Source organism: Ruditapes philippinarum, unplaced genomic scaffold (genome assembly GCF_026571515.1).
Source record: "Ruditapes philippinarum isolate M1 unplaced genomic scaffold, ASM2657151v2 ctg543_1_1_1_1, whole genome shotgun sequence".
Taxonomy (NCBI): Eukaryota; Metazoa; Mollusca; class Bivalvia; order Venerida; family Veneridae; genus Ruditapes; species Ruditapes philippinarum.
The window spans coordinates 117,654-132,597 of record NW_026866330.1 but is presented as its reverse complement, the minus strand read 5'-3'; the positions used below and the strand labels follow the sequence as shown (position 1 = coordinate 132,597).

Genomic DNA, 14,944 nt, shown 5'->3' with positions numbered 1-14,944 from the left:
TGGTGAAATACAAAGATCATTTGTTAGCCTATTTTCTCTCTGTATAATATGGGCGTACTGTAAGGTTAATTTTACCGTTCAATATGGAACTTGTGAGTAAACTTTCTAAATATCTAATTAATTATATATAAAACTAAAACAAATATTGTTAAAGCTGTAATATTATTTTTACACAAATATGCTTGATATGCTGATTTAATCATTATACATGTCATTAACCTAATGTAAAGTTATATGGGTGAGAACAGTGGTATAGTTTTGCAAAAGGGGAGAGACAGGATAATTTTCTCCTTTTTCGGCGGCTTTTATTCAAAGTATCACAAGATAAAATGTTTTTGCTGTTTGGTATAATTTCTTTCATACATATACTTACAATTAACTCATTTGCGACATGATATTTAGCTCGTTTCAGGCTTGTGCTATGAAATTTCAGTAGCTTCTTTTGTCTGAAATTTTATTCTTTATGAATTATTTTTAACCAAACGCTGAAATGTACCAAGTGACCTTTATGTACACGCTGAAGCATGCATTATATTTTTTCCATATTGAACTGTTAAGTGCATATGATAATTTCCTTTTTACATAGAGGATACAAACCTTTATTGACTTGAACACCTGAATAGAACATTGAAAAGTGTATTATTTTAAAACAATTTTGATAATATGAGGTAATTATACAATATTCAGATTACTATTGAATTTTACTAATAACTATTGACCTGTCGAAACTACATCGGACAAGGAGCTAGCCGGGGCTGATATAGATGTATATATATTGAATGATGGTAATAATACAAATGAACAATGGACAGCTTAATAAACAAGGGCTCCGCTGAGACGAGGCAATATACGCTCGGTGTCAAATAAACAATAAGAAGGTAGCATGAATAAAGATAGATACCTGACACTAATGAATTTCTTTCCAAATAGTGTAAAGGAAAATTGTACAAATTGGTCAAAGGCTTGGCTGGTTTTTAATCCATCCAAAACAGAATTAATGATATTTTCAAAAAAAAATAAACAAGTTAACCATCTCTAAAGTCAAATAAATGAAATTCCAATCAAACGTGTACAAAATCACACACATTTTGGGATACTCATATATCTATTGTTTGTTTGTTTGTTACATTTTACGCCTTTTCCCAACAGTATTTCAGTCATATAGGCGGGTAGTTTCCTAAACATCGTTCCTGGAGAGTTACACCAGTACTAGACTACCTTCCTCCGTGCTAAACTACCAAAGCATTTTTTAACGATTTTTAGTATAAAAATTCCTTTTTAGATGTAATTAAAAAGGGCCGAAACGTCTCGCGGAAAAGGGCCGAAACGTCTAGGGGCCGATTTTTGCACAGGGGCCGATTTGGTTTGGGGCCGAAACGTCCTGTTTGCGATGTATCATAGTATAACTCCATGAACATGTTAAAAATGAAATTGAAGCAGTTCAAAACGAGGCAGCAAGAATAGTAACAGGCGCAACAAAATTATGCAATATAAGTAAACTACTTAATGACCTCAAGTAGGATACTCAGGCCGAAAGGCGTAAACCATATAAACTAGTTTTATTCCTTTAAATGTACGATGGAATTACTCGAAACTATCTGATCTGGTACACAGACACTTGGGGGTTTGGAGCTCAAAACGCCTTTAAAATCCAAATAAATTGCATATTTGTCAATCCCAGCACATGTACTGATCATATATATCAAAAGAATTTAATATAAGCCGTTTTGAAAAAAAATCATATTTCAACATCTATAGATAATAATACACAAGATAAAAATGTTCGCCGGAAAAAAAATCCACACCCCTACCGTCATAATCACCATGTACTTTATTCCATTTCCAATATTTTCACATAATCCATTGGCCCATCGACACAGAAGATATAATTCTTCGCGATGATGGTCAATTTTAAACTTCAACGGTAATATAAACAATGCAACAGCCGAAATAAACATCAAGATTGTCGCCGTTTTTCTCCATTGACAAAATATTTCGATAAATTCAAACGTGGCCGCAGCTTTGCCGTGTGCAAAATGCGCAGCGCTTTTAAGTTTGGGAACCAAATAATCGGATGGCTTCGTTCATAGCCGACTGTCACGTTTGGATTTATCGAAGTGATAGTGCCACTTAGTAACTCGTGGCCACGACATAGTATCTCGTGGCCACGACTTAGCCATCTCGTGGCCACGACTTACTAACTCGTGGCCACGACATAGTATCTCGTGGCCACGACTTAGCCATCTCGTGGCCACGACTTACTAACTCGTGGCCACGACATAGTATCTCGTGGCCACGACTTACTAACTCGTGGCCACGACATAGTATCTCGTGGCCACGACTTAGCCATCTCGTGGCCACGACTTACTAACTCGTGGCCACGACATAGTATCTCGTGGCCACGACTTAGCTATCTCGTGGCCACGACTTACTTACTCGTGGCCACGACATAGTATCTCGTGGCCACGACTTAGCTATCTCGTGGCCACGACTTAGTAACACGTGGCCACGACATAGTATCTCGTGGCCACGAGATAAATAAATGTCACCTTTGTTCCACCGTAATTTCGGCTGTAACAGTTGTGGAATTTTACTTAGCTAAAGTTTCTCACTTGTTTTAAAATAGTGTTTATACTTTTTTCTTTCGTTTTTATTAAAAAAAACACAACCATACTGTTACTTTGCAAATGAAAAGGAATATAGAAAATAAGCACGGTTGTTAGGCCGGGATACGAACTCCATGTCTCTTAAATAGACTTGAACACCCAGGGGTTTCAATATAGTTATCTGTAAAGGTTAGAAGCTGAATACTAGTATTTCCATTAGTTGGGATTCGTTACTCTTACATCTAATTGAATATTAGAAATAAAAAATCAGATCTGTTGATACCTATGAAAATATTTATTCCCGTAATAAAATAACATTTATAAATAATCATCATGTATTTTAAAAGCAATTTTTTTGCATCATTTAACACAATAACTGCTATGAGAAATATGATCAGCCATCTCTTTAAGACGAAAGTCCATTGCACTATACAAATAAAAGCCGTTTCCTAACGAAATCATTGGTATCCTTAAAATCTTATCACGTGGACATCGATAATCTACGGGTGTCCTTAGGGGATAGGCATTATGGAGTTGTTCCTTTCAGCTTTTCTTAATCTTTTTCAATTTCACATACGACATGTTCAACCTCACATGCGACATTTAAAGCCCCCAGAAATACAGTTTGTATGGTATGAAACAAACCATGTTAAGGTGTACACAAACCGTTTTTCCCATAAGATCAGACAGAAAGACAGACAACGCCAAACCATAACACGCTTGATATAAAGTAAGTTGAATATGTTGAATACTTTCAAACAAAGAGATATAATAGATCGACTAGGGGGATCACATGGTGACAGGAAAAGGTAATATCGCAATACACTATCACCTGTTATATACCTATATATAAGACTTTCAAACATAAATATGGGTATCAGGTTGACATCACATCAAGTATATGCAATTGTACATCTGTATGATCCCATAAAAAATGCATTCGATCTACTATATCGTATTTGAAGCTTAATTTATTTTAACTGTTCACCAATATGATCCCCTAGTGTATCCATTTGATCACCACTAATATGTTTGATAATATATTCCTGAAAACCTGTATGATCTCTAAGCCTATCCGTGCGATCTCTTTACTTCTAATGTTTGATAGTGATGTGTCTGTTGTACATTTACACGACCCCCTACTCCAACTATTTGACCCCCTCTTAAAGGTTAAAAATGTTGATAAAATTTAGCATTATACATCAACAACTAACTACGGACGTTGCTGTTGGTTAAGAGTGCGATATATGATCCGATATTGTTTACCTATATAATACTGACAGTTAAAATGTTCCAGAGCAAATATTCATCAAAAAAATGTTCATGAATGTACGTATGTCTCAGAATCCTACCATTTTTTTCAGGACTAGTGTCCAATTTCTGTTGTTTTTTTTTTCAATATCTAAAATTCTTCTGGAAAACGGTCGATTGTAGACCAATCAACTTTAATATGCATGGAAATTCAATTTACTTTTAATAGAGCATTATAAAAGGACCACAACTGGTAATCGCTTTAGACATAGGAAGTACTTACTCTGGATACGCCTGGCAACGCAGATCTGAGTTCGAGACCAATAGAAACAATGTTCATTTTAACACAAGCTGGGGTGCAGGTGCTTTACAGGTATGGACAGTATGTTTTTCATTCAATTACAATCATTTTAGTGAGTCAAAAGAACTTTGAAAAAGATAATAAACACCAAAAACGAAGTTGTCTTAAGCGTTGTGATATTTTATATGTTTTTGTTTTTTTACATGTACAGCTCCACAAAACATCCACGTGTATTCTCATCGAAATCAAGAAAGGAACAGGGAAAGCGGTAAACAAAACACCAGATGTCAAAGGTCTAATTAATGAAAATAAATTCAGTATCACGGAAGATGTAGAAACAAAAATAGGACAGGAGGCAGAGAGGGCATATAGCGGCATTGCCAAGAAGTATAAAACTCATGAGATCTGTGGCCAATACTACTTTTTTAAAAGTTTCAAAATAGCTCTGTATAATAAGGTAAGTTTATATTATACTATACATATTTAAAATCATTAGGAGTGCATCAATATTTTATATTAACAAAGATATTCAGCTCATTTGTTTAATATTTCGGAACGAAGACAAGTAACTAATCAGCACCCATTTGCTTTACATATTACCTGTCCTATACTATATTACATACTATGCTTGACTAGACTATACTATACTTTACTTCTTTTTCATAATCACAACATTGCATTATTAAAATTAATAAAAGCAAGGAAAGGATTGAGGTTTAAGGTGTAACGATGTCCTTACAGAGATCATTGTAATGCTCAGTGCTCAGGTTGTTGGTGATTGACTGTATTTCCCTCGCACTGCTCTGACGGCGGAGAGGAGTCGTTTGTTTGCACTTCCTATAAGAGTGATAGACACGCATAGACATCCACTTTGCGTTTTTATCATTTATAGTTATTTTACTAAAACAAATTAGAGTTGACTTATGTTATTTTTCACATACTAGTACAATTTCCTCTTTACTGTTTTGATTGTACGTACTTTTACATTGAAGAATTTTAACCGTATGATAGAAGACCAGATAGATCAGCCATTTCTCTTGTTTGATGTAATGTCATTGTTCATCAAAGCATTAAAGGATCATTGTTTGAAGAAACTACAGACTCAAGGAATGACAGTTGAGATAAACAAAACTCTTTTTGTCGTTACTGTTCCTGCAATATGGACGGATGAAGCAAAGAAGTTCATGAGAGATGCATCGATAGCGGTATCAAAGCATTTTTTCATTTGCAAACAATCCAATGTTGCAGCTGTAAAAATCAGCTTCTTAACTGCATATGCTTTTCACTCTATTCCAATGATTTTAAAACCTGTACAGCGTTAAAGAATTGGGGAAACACACGCGCACACACACATGCACACACACGCGCGCGTGTGCACATACGCACACATTGAGTCGTTGATGTGGCATTGGAGATGCTTTATTTTGTTTTTTTATGTCTCTCTGAAACAGACTTGATCAAACCAAGTCTTTGTTGGTCACTGGCTTATTTCTAATTTCATTGGTGCCCTTTACTTCATCGCGTAGTTTTAACATTATCTGAATTCATGATTGTTTGGATAAAAGTTGTTGTCTGTATGCTATACTAAAACTGCGCCTAGAATTTGATGTCCATCTTGTTGCTTTATTCTAATAACAATTCCATATCTGTCTATTATTTATTTTGAAGACTAAAATTTGATTTGAAAAGAGCTTGTAGTACCAGGTTACGAAGGGCTAGGGGGTTAGTTGTCTTAGCTGTATTTTCCACTGTAGTTCATTAACAGGCTCAACCAAACCAAGTCTTTGTTTATATTTATTTTACTGCTTTAATTGCCTTCATGGGATCTACCTGTTGCAGAATATAGCGTATCGTATCGCCAAATTAAACGTGTTACAAAAATCGATTTTCGCTACTGACGGAAATACATTCTTTGATAAATTTTTAATTTTTAGTACATTTTACATCATATTCACCAGCTAAAAATCCATATTCATATTTGTATGATATCCACAACAAACCTATATTTTTTACACAAATAGGCTGGTATTGGTAAAAAGAACTTGTTATTGGCGTTGGAACCAGAAGTTGCAGCTATTTATTGTTTAAATCTCCCTGAGGATGAAAGACAAGACATGAATGATCTTGGTATGAAAGGACAGAAGTTTCTAGTTGCAGACTTGGGAGGTATTTATAATGATGGGTTTGAATTCAATGTAAAGATAATATGGCATTCCCAACACAACTTGTGTACAATTTATTAATGAATATAGATTAGTTTCAAATTTGGCAGTTTTCGGTTATGTACATTAGTAATATGACTTTTTTATACTAAAATATTTATGCTGAAAATCATTTTGATATAATTTAAAAATATATATTTTGGCAGGTGGAACAGCTGATTTATTTGCAGTGGAAGTCGAAGAATCAGGTTTTATTAGGGAAATCTGTCCACCACTAGGTGATCCGGTCGGCGGTCAAAATATAAATAGGGCATTCCTGCAAGTTTGTTATGATTCATTTAAAGGAGATGACTGGCATAAGACTTTTGGTAAAGCCACTCCAGTTGAAATGTGGAAAATGGAAGCTGATTTTGAGAAAAAGAAGGTTGCAATTGGGTCAGACGATCAAGATGGTGAAATGATTGATCTGATAGTTCCTGCATCACTACGTGATAGCTTGCAAAATCAGTCAGTCAAGCTGAAGGATACAAGATATATTGCCCTTCAGGATAGCGAGTTTATGTTTAACTCGGAGCTGATACGGAAAAATCTTTTTCAGGAAACATGCAAAATTGTTTATGGAACTATAAAGAAAGTACTTGATAAACCGGAAGCAAACGGATTGAGAACAGTCGTACTTGTTGGAGGCTTTGCTGAATCGCCAATTGTCGTCGAAAATATCCGGAAAATGATTGCCAATGATTTTCAAGGAACAAAAGTTGTTGTACCATCATCGCCTTTCAAAGCTGTCTTGAATGGGGCAGTACTTTTTGGTCATGATCCTATGGTAATCAGAAGCAGAATCAGCAGGGAAACATATGGAATAAGAATAAACGTTAAGTTTGATCCAAATGTACATGACGAGCAAAAAAAACAGAAGCGTAAGATAACCGGAGAAGATTATTGCCAAGATATATTCCATATACATGTTCGCAAAGGACAATCTGTTGTTTTGGGCAGTTCACAACCAGTTCAAAAATACAAACCTATGTACGAGCATCAAACAAAGTTACGTCTTCTTATTTACAAGTCGTCATCAATAAATCCAAAGTACACAGACGAAGTTGGATGTGAAAAGTTGGGAGAGATCATTGTTAACTTTGAAAATACAACAGAAGATACAGAGAAATGTGTAGATGTGACAATGATATACGGAGGGACAGAATTATCCGTCATTGCTAAAGACAACGTTTCGGGGAAGGAGTACAAAGCTGACATAACATTCAATAAAGTTGAGAAAGAAGAGTATCTAATATACGTCAGATGATTAAATCACTATAGTTTATTTATAGTGGTAAAATAATACTTTATCATTAACATTTTGACATGTTATTGGCCTTGTTGAGGTTTTCAAACGTTTATTTATATCGTTGTTAAAAAGTTCAAGTTTTTTTCACTCTGAACTCATGAGAGAGATAAACATGAGATGGATAAATTATATATTTGCTCGACATATTTGATACTGCAAGAAGAAAAATAAAACTTTTATATGTTATAATTTGTATTTGAATACAATAAACTGTTTATTTATGCTAAGTTTGTCTAAAGTTAAGATTGTAAATTGATATGCCTTAATGAGTATCTTTCGTAAATTATTTGGACTTTGTAGCAATTCATCATTGATTTTATTCCAATCCATTAAGGCCTGAAAAAAATGAATATCACGGAGATCATACGGAAATATTTAATATCTCAGGCTTGTATTGCAATTTGGCCTAGTCAGCAGGAGTTATGCTTTTCCCATATTGTATGGTGTCATAGACCTAATTTGAATTGACAGGTCAGTACCAGTGTAAAAAATTCTAAAATTATTAAAGAATATTAAAAGTTTTTTAATGCAATGTATTATTCTTTTCAAAGATAAACCGTATTGATTAAAGAATCATTTGTTAATTCGTTTATTTACAAAAAGTAATAAAAGTGGTATATACGATGTTTCTGTTAAATAACATGACACTATACCATCGAGAAATAATAAAGGGGAAATAAATTGTTATTGAAGAGCACCTTATTTAGTCAGACATTATTTGAGTTAGAATATTATATAGCTCGTCTTTGGGAATCCGCATGTTTGGGCGTAGATGTAGGACAAACGTTTTTTACTTACATTTATTACAAAAAAACCCTTCAGCCTAGTGTTGCATTAAAAGAACAACAATAAGAATACGACAAACATTTTACAGCACGTCTGTAACAATAAAGTTATCATAAAAATAGATTTAAATAAAACAACTTTCAAAGTGCAAAAAAAAAGTACAAAACGTATTTAAAATACGATTTGTTTTTAAATTGCCATTATTTTAATTGAAATAAGCATGCCTCCAGATTCATGCTTATTTGTAAATAAAGTATTTAAAAGCAAAATATTGTGTAGTGAATAAAGAAAGTAATTTACAAATTGCACTTAAAATCCGCGTAAATTACCCCCCAAAAAATCAAAAAAATCAAACAACTTTTTAAATGTCTCTCTTGACCGATATAGGTTACAATGATACTAGTCTAAACGGTATTCATTCAGTAACTAGACCTGTATATACACAAAAATACTGCAAAAATACGGTGTTTTTATGCAAATGACTGTTACAGATATATACATATACAATTTAAGGTGATTCAGCAGTCATTTCACTAAGTGGGTCATTCATGAAATGTGCATTTGTTTATATTAGTCCTTAAAGCACGGAGCTGGAAGTGTAATATAAATGGTTCATCGTTTTACATTGTGAGCTTTGTCGTTATATGAATTTTAGCCTACTTCCACTTCGGACCCACTTACCGAAAACAAAAATGGCTGTCAATGCTGAATCACTTTAACAGCAGGTGTACAGCGCGTAGCCAGGTCAAGAACTAGTACCCCCATCTTAGTTGTCTTTACAATTTCCCCACCCCAAAAATCATTTAAATCATAATAATTATCATAAAATATCACAGATCGGTACAAAATTTAGCTTTCTGGTCATCCGTAAAACAAAATGCATGTATAGGCCGCTCATTGACCCGTGAAAATATGCACTCATCTAGCTTCAATAACTACGATATGTAGATGAATTTTTAGCATTTTTCAAAATTTGTGTTGCAAATGTTAGGGAACAGATTACATTACCGTTAAGTATTGATTATTTAACTAAGCCAATACTGTCACTGTGCAGATGACATACGTAAAATGCCGTAGTAAATCGTGTAAAACGCTAGAAAACTGGCTCCTCGTAATAAAATAGCCCTTTACAAAACTTTGAAGGTGTTCCTTAATACCTGGACAGGCCCAGCACCTGGAGTGATATCCTTTTTTCTGAAGCGTGTTACGAAGTAAACATATGTTTTAAAGCAATAAACGAGCAATGCAATGTAATTGACATCACGTCAAATGAGAAGTTGCTAATTCACGTGACCCTGTCAAACCTCAGACAAAAGACGGTACATATCTTTTCGAAAGACTGCTATGCCACTCCCATAATTTATGAATACATTTGTATATTGTAAATATAAATGATATTTTAAGTTTTAACAGAAAATGTTTATTTGATAAAACAATTTGCAAAATAATATAAAACAGTTAAAATATATAAATTTTACAAATTAACGATTCATAAACTGTAGTGCAATGATTTTTACTTCAGGAAAATAACTTTGCAAGAAACGTATATGTTCACTATTTTTCTGACGAATTCAAAGATAGGGAAGTTATAACTAGAAAGGTTTTACAAGCAGTTAATGAGAGTATATCGACTTTAAATATTACAGACTGCGGTGTGCCCTATACTGGTTTACTTGTTTAAGTTTGGTGGGCAAAATTCAATTTTTAATTATTTCATGAAATGTAATGATTAACTGAAGTTAAAAAAAGTAATTCGCCATTGCGTGATAAAAGATAAAAGTATGTGCACTTAGTTCTGTATCATAGCTATCAACACTAGGTCACACTTCCTGCGGTCAGACTTGTCTTTTGTAATTTCAAAAAATTGGGCTCTGTTGTTTGTAAGGAGATTGGGAATAATGACCGACGTTTATGTTAATAAACTCAATTAAAACAATTTGTCAAATCTATTTTATAACTATAACAATTCAACCGTTAGATTTTTATGATTAAGACATCCGACAATTTCAAATATGTAATGAAAATAAACAAATAAACCATATGACTTAAGGACAAAATGTAAATCTTTACAAATGAATTAGAAAATGTTTTTTATCTTCACAAAGCATATGACACTAAGGAAGTTAATCTCATCTTAACAAATAACAAGAATGAAAATACACAATTGTATGTTGAAACTCGAAAGCAAAACATTACGCTTAATTCGGTCAATTTTGCAACAATAAATCATTCAAACGTTTGTTAGAATTTTAAAAATTTAGTCCAACAACATGACATTCTGTATTCTTTAAATGAGATCATTTTAATTTACTTTTCTTTCACTGTAAAAATCAAAACTTCGTTTAAATGATAACAAGACACGATTAGTCGTGATTGTATGCAGTCATACTGGATTGCTGCTGGCTTCTTAATTCCATCCGCTTCATTTAATATTTCTTCAATTTTCTTATTATGAGGTGAAATACGGAATATATTGTTACTATGGAAACCGCAAACAAATAGATCGCCTTTCCCATTTGTACATATACCTTCAGGTTGTTTAAGATTTTCGTGCCTGAAACTCATTTCAGATGTCCCTGTTACACTCAGTGATGTCACACTGTCATTACTAAACATTGTTACAAAACGATGTTGACCAACTTCATTAACAGCGATATATTTTATGACAGATGGCAAACGTGTATACTCGCTAGGAATACATTTTAGAAGTTTGCCGCTGTTATTGTATACCTCTATTCGTCCTGAATATGGGTCATTTATATTCCCAGTACAAACATTCAAATAGCCATCTATATAAGCAATTCCCCGGCAAAAATGTCTAGTAGCAAATGACTTTGCGAATGACATTTTCTTTCCAACATGAACGAATTGTATGTTTCTACTTGTACGAAGTGACACTGCAACCATCTTTGGTCCAGCTGTACATACACAATAAGGATCACTGGACATGTCCAGGGAGTCTCGTAACTTATAGGACTGATCAAATCTCTTTAACTTGTGATTTCTGTCATCTATGAGAAGAAGTTTGCCATCCGGACATAAACACAAGTCAAATATGTTGCATTCATGATTGTCGTATTTTTCTTTGACATTAAATCTCATCATGGGGACAGGTTTATACCATTTGTTGTTATCGCAAGATTTCGATGTACTTGAAGACAGTGATGTTGACATTGGGACTGACAGAGATGTTTCTGTATCAGTATTTGCTAATTCACAGTCAACGGTCTGGTGGTTGATACCAAGCTTTGTGTACGAATCATTTATATTCCAATCCTCATTTCCAAAAGAGTTTTTGGTGTTTGATGTGCCAGAACTGCATGGTTTAAATCTTTCATTACTTAAGACTGGAACGGTTTCATATATATCTGAGACAAATTCATCGCTAATAGAACTAGTTGGTTTAGTTTCCAATGATAGCTGATCAACATTTTGGAATGTGTTTTTATGGCAAGGTAAACTGTCATATATATCTGAACCGTCATTCCTTGTAGTCGGATTCGAGTTCATTTTATAAGTAACGTTCTCGTAATCAGCTAAAGACGACATTGTTGAAACTTCAGATTGCAAAGGTGACGAACAAAACACGCTATAATCCAATTGTGAATGCTCAGTGCTCGTAACCAAATGCTCGGTGATTTCATTAATTGCTTCATTCGAATCAGAGCATTTATTTACTGCTTTATGACTATCCGGTGATTTAACTGTTGCTATTTTAATATCAGAGCATTCAGTTGTTGCAATGTGACCAGTCGATGATTCAGATGTCACTATGTCAATATCGGAGCATTTAATTGTTGCCGTGTGACAATTCGTTGTTTCAACTGTTGCTATGTTTATATCTGGACATTCAGTTGTTGTTGTTATTTGATTATCTATCACTGAGCCCAGAGAGACTAAACATTTGAAGACATTTTCTATATCGGCATTGATCACGAAATGTATGAACTCTCGATGTAACATTCTTTTAATCTCGTGCATTTTATCTTTAACATCATTAGCTAATTGTCTGCTTTCATCTGCATGATGAAATAGATCGCTTTCATTCTTCCCATCAAATATTTTCATCCGCTTTAAAATATCACCCGCTTTTTCTCTAGTAGTTTCAAGATACTCAATATGTGATTCAATTTTTTTAATTTTCGTACTTGCATTTTCATTTAGTTCATCTATACTTCTCTCCTCAAGGTTGTTTAGAATATCTCTGATCCTTGTACAGCAGTCAACGATTATTTTATCTGCTATTTGTTTCTCTTTTCTCACGCGTGATAGGTCTGTTTTTCTCTCTCGGAGTAGATTACCTACGTCTATAATGAAACTTTCCGTCTCTTCGATTACAGTCGTGTAATTTGAGGTCATCATCGCCATGTCATTACCAGTCCGGTCTCAATCAAGGTTGTACAGCAATGACTGAAATATAATAAAATAGTTCAAATCCAAACTAAATACAGCTTGTTTGAATTTGATATGTAAGTTAATTCGTAATTTCCAGACTCAAATATGATTAAGATGTACTAAGTTTCAAGAAAATTATTGGATAAGATGATATGTAAATGGATAGTGAATTTAAAGACGCTTTCAATAAAGGTAACAGTAATGAGTTGATCCCGACATTAATCTAATAGTGCACTTCATTATAATATCAAATTGAATAGCAATGCATGCTTTAATAATTTTACATGAAATTTTTTTACAATAGATGACATCATATTGTCAATTATTTAAAATAATTTATCTATCAATAACATAATCCAGAGCAAAAGTGTTTCATTACTGGGTACGCATGCTCGTTACATCGGAAAAGTTACAAAATTATCATCATATACATGTTTATCTTACCTTTCAACCGTATTGACGTTGACGTGTTTTCCTTCTGTATGAAAGTAGTTACTAGGTTAATTCCCAAAACAGTTTCATATATATGTAAATGCATATTATAACATTTATATACAATAAGATAAATATTACAACGCAAAAGAAGATAAGATGAATCAGCTACTTCCTTTCGGTATAATATAATCCAAAAAAGTGTGAATATTTTTTAAGCTGTAAGATAAGGTTTAAGCGATTTTATAGTGCTATAAATTATCATAATGTTTAAAATATAATGTAAAAACAACTTGTTTTAATTGTACTTCCTGAAACTAAAATCTTGATTTTTTAAAGGCGGATGAAAAGGAAGTTTTATACTTAAAGCAAACATCTAGTTTATAAATAATTTGTACCCACATTTCAATACAAATCAAAGAAATGGTACTTTTATCTACATATCTTTTATGTGAATGTTTGTTGTGCGCGACGCTTGAAAGCAATTATGAAAAGGACCGACGAATTTGTTGGCAAAAATAAGATAAGCTACGAATTTAGATTTCTAATATATCTTATGTACGCTTTGCCATAAATTTACATTTACAAATAAATTTACAAAAACTTTTATATATATATAAAGAACTGATGCTATAACAACTTTTATCTTTTATCATATTTAAAGAATAATTTACGTCAATAAGGATTATTCATTTTCTTTTCTTTTTTTCTCTTTTTTGTTTTTTATTTTCTCATTTACCAATTGAGATTCATTTGTATAAACAAGTTTTAAGTTTGCCCCTAGTTTTTATTTCTTTGATTTACCCCCCTTTCCCCGGTCTCCTGTCCCCCTGTGCCCTTTGTGGGCCTGTTATTCAATCTTTTATTTGTTTCCCTTATCAGTTACAAATTATTTCCTATTATTCAATCATTAAATTTATTTGTTTTCTTTGAATTCCTTATTAGTTACAAATCATTAATCATTTCAGTGATTAACCTGTCCGTGCCCTGTCCTGTTTTTGTTGGGTCCGCCTGGGCTCCTTGCCACTGGTTCTTGTTGCTGGGTCGTGTGGGGTTGCGTTCATTGAACGCCGCCTTTCCTTGTTGATCTTAATTGTTTATCATATTTTAAGTATTTAACATTAAAAATCAAGTTTTGATGGATAGATAAATTTGCTGTTCATGAATGGTTCACGACAATTTATTCCATGATAATTATGCGGGTTGTATAGGGGTTTTTCACACGAATGTTACCTTATCAAAGATGATTTTCTCAATTTTAAATTCTGAATATACCGGTGCGGTGGTGAGGGGCGTGGAGGGTAGTTTGCATTTACCACCAAAAGGTTCAATCAAGCTGAGCTCGCAACATTTTCAGTGTATTTATGTGTTGATTTATATTTTGGTCCATTGATATTGTAAAAGCCCAGACGGAGGTCACAGTTCAAAATATTTTAGATTGTTCACAACAGAATTATAGTAAACTTATAAACTCAATACTCCAACTCGTACCATACCTGAACATATACAATGTTTAGATGATGCTAAACTATCACTTTGTTTGACCTCATACCGGTCTGTACATTATTAATATATGCATGGGATGCAATGGTCGTATTTAACGGTATCTTTTGCAATTAGCAGGCCTACTTTAGTAGTGGTGTGACCATGAGCAAAACGTTCT

General features: G+C 33.4%; 2 protein-coding genes across 2 annotated transcripts; one reads left to right on the top strand and one right to left on the bottom strand.

Annotated features, from left to right (window-relative positions):
* On the top strand, positions 1-8,355 carry LOC132732167 (heat shock 70 kDa protein 12B-like). Its single transcript, XM_060718535.1, has 6 exons — positions 1-92; positions 4,087-4,230; positions 4,370-4,615; positions 5,151-5,363; positions 6,180-6,324; positions 6,527-8,355. Exons 1-6 carry the CDS (start codon positions 84-86, stop codon positions 7,624-7,626), a joined length of 1,857 nt encoding a protein of 618 aa, XP_060574518.1. The 5' UTR covers positions 1-83; the 3' UTR covers positions 7,627-8,355.
* Positions 8,356-9,865: 1,510 nt separating this feature from the next.
* On the bottom strand, positions 9,866-13,643 carry LOC132732170 (uncharacterized). The gene is made up of 2 exons (XM_060718540.1): positions 13,294-13,643; positions 9,866-12,864 (listed from the first exon to the last, which is right to left on the bottom strand). Exon 2 carries the CDS (start codon positions 12,820-12,822, stop codon positions 10,762-10,764), a length of 2,061 nt encoding a protein of 686 aa, XP_060574523.1. The 5' UTR covers positions 12,823-12,864; positions 13,294-13,643; the 3' UTR covers positions 9,866-10,761.
* Between the last annotated feature and the right edge of the window lie 1,301 nt (positions 13,644-14,944).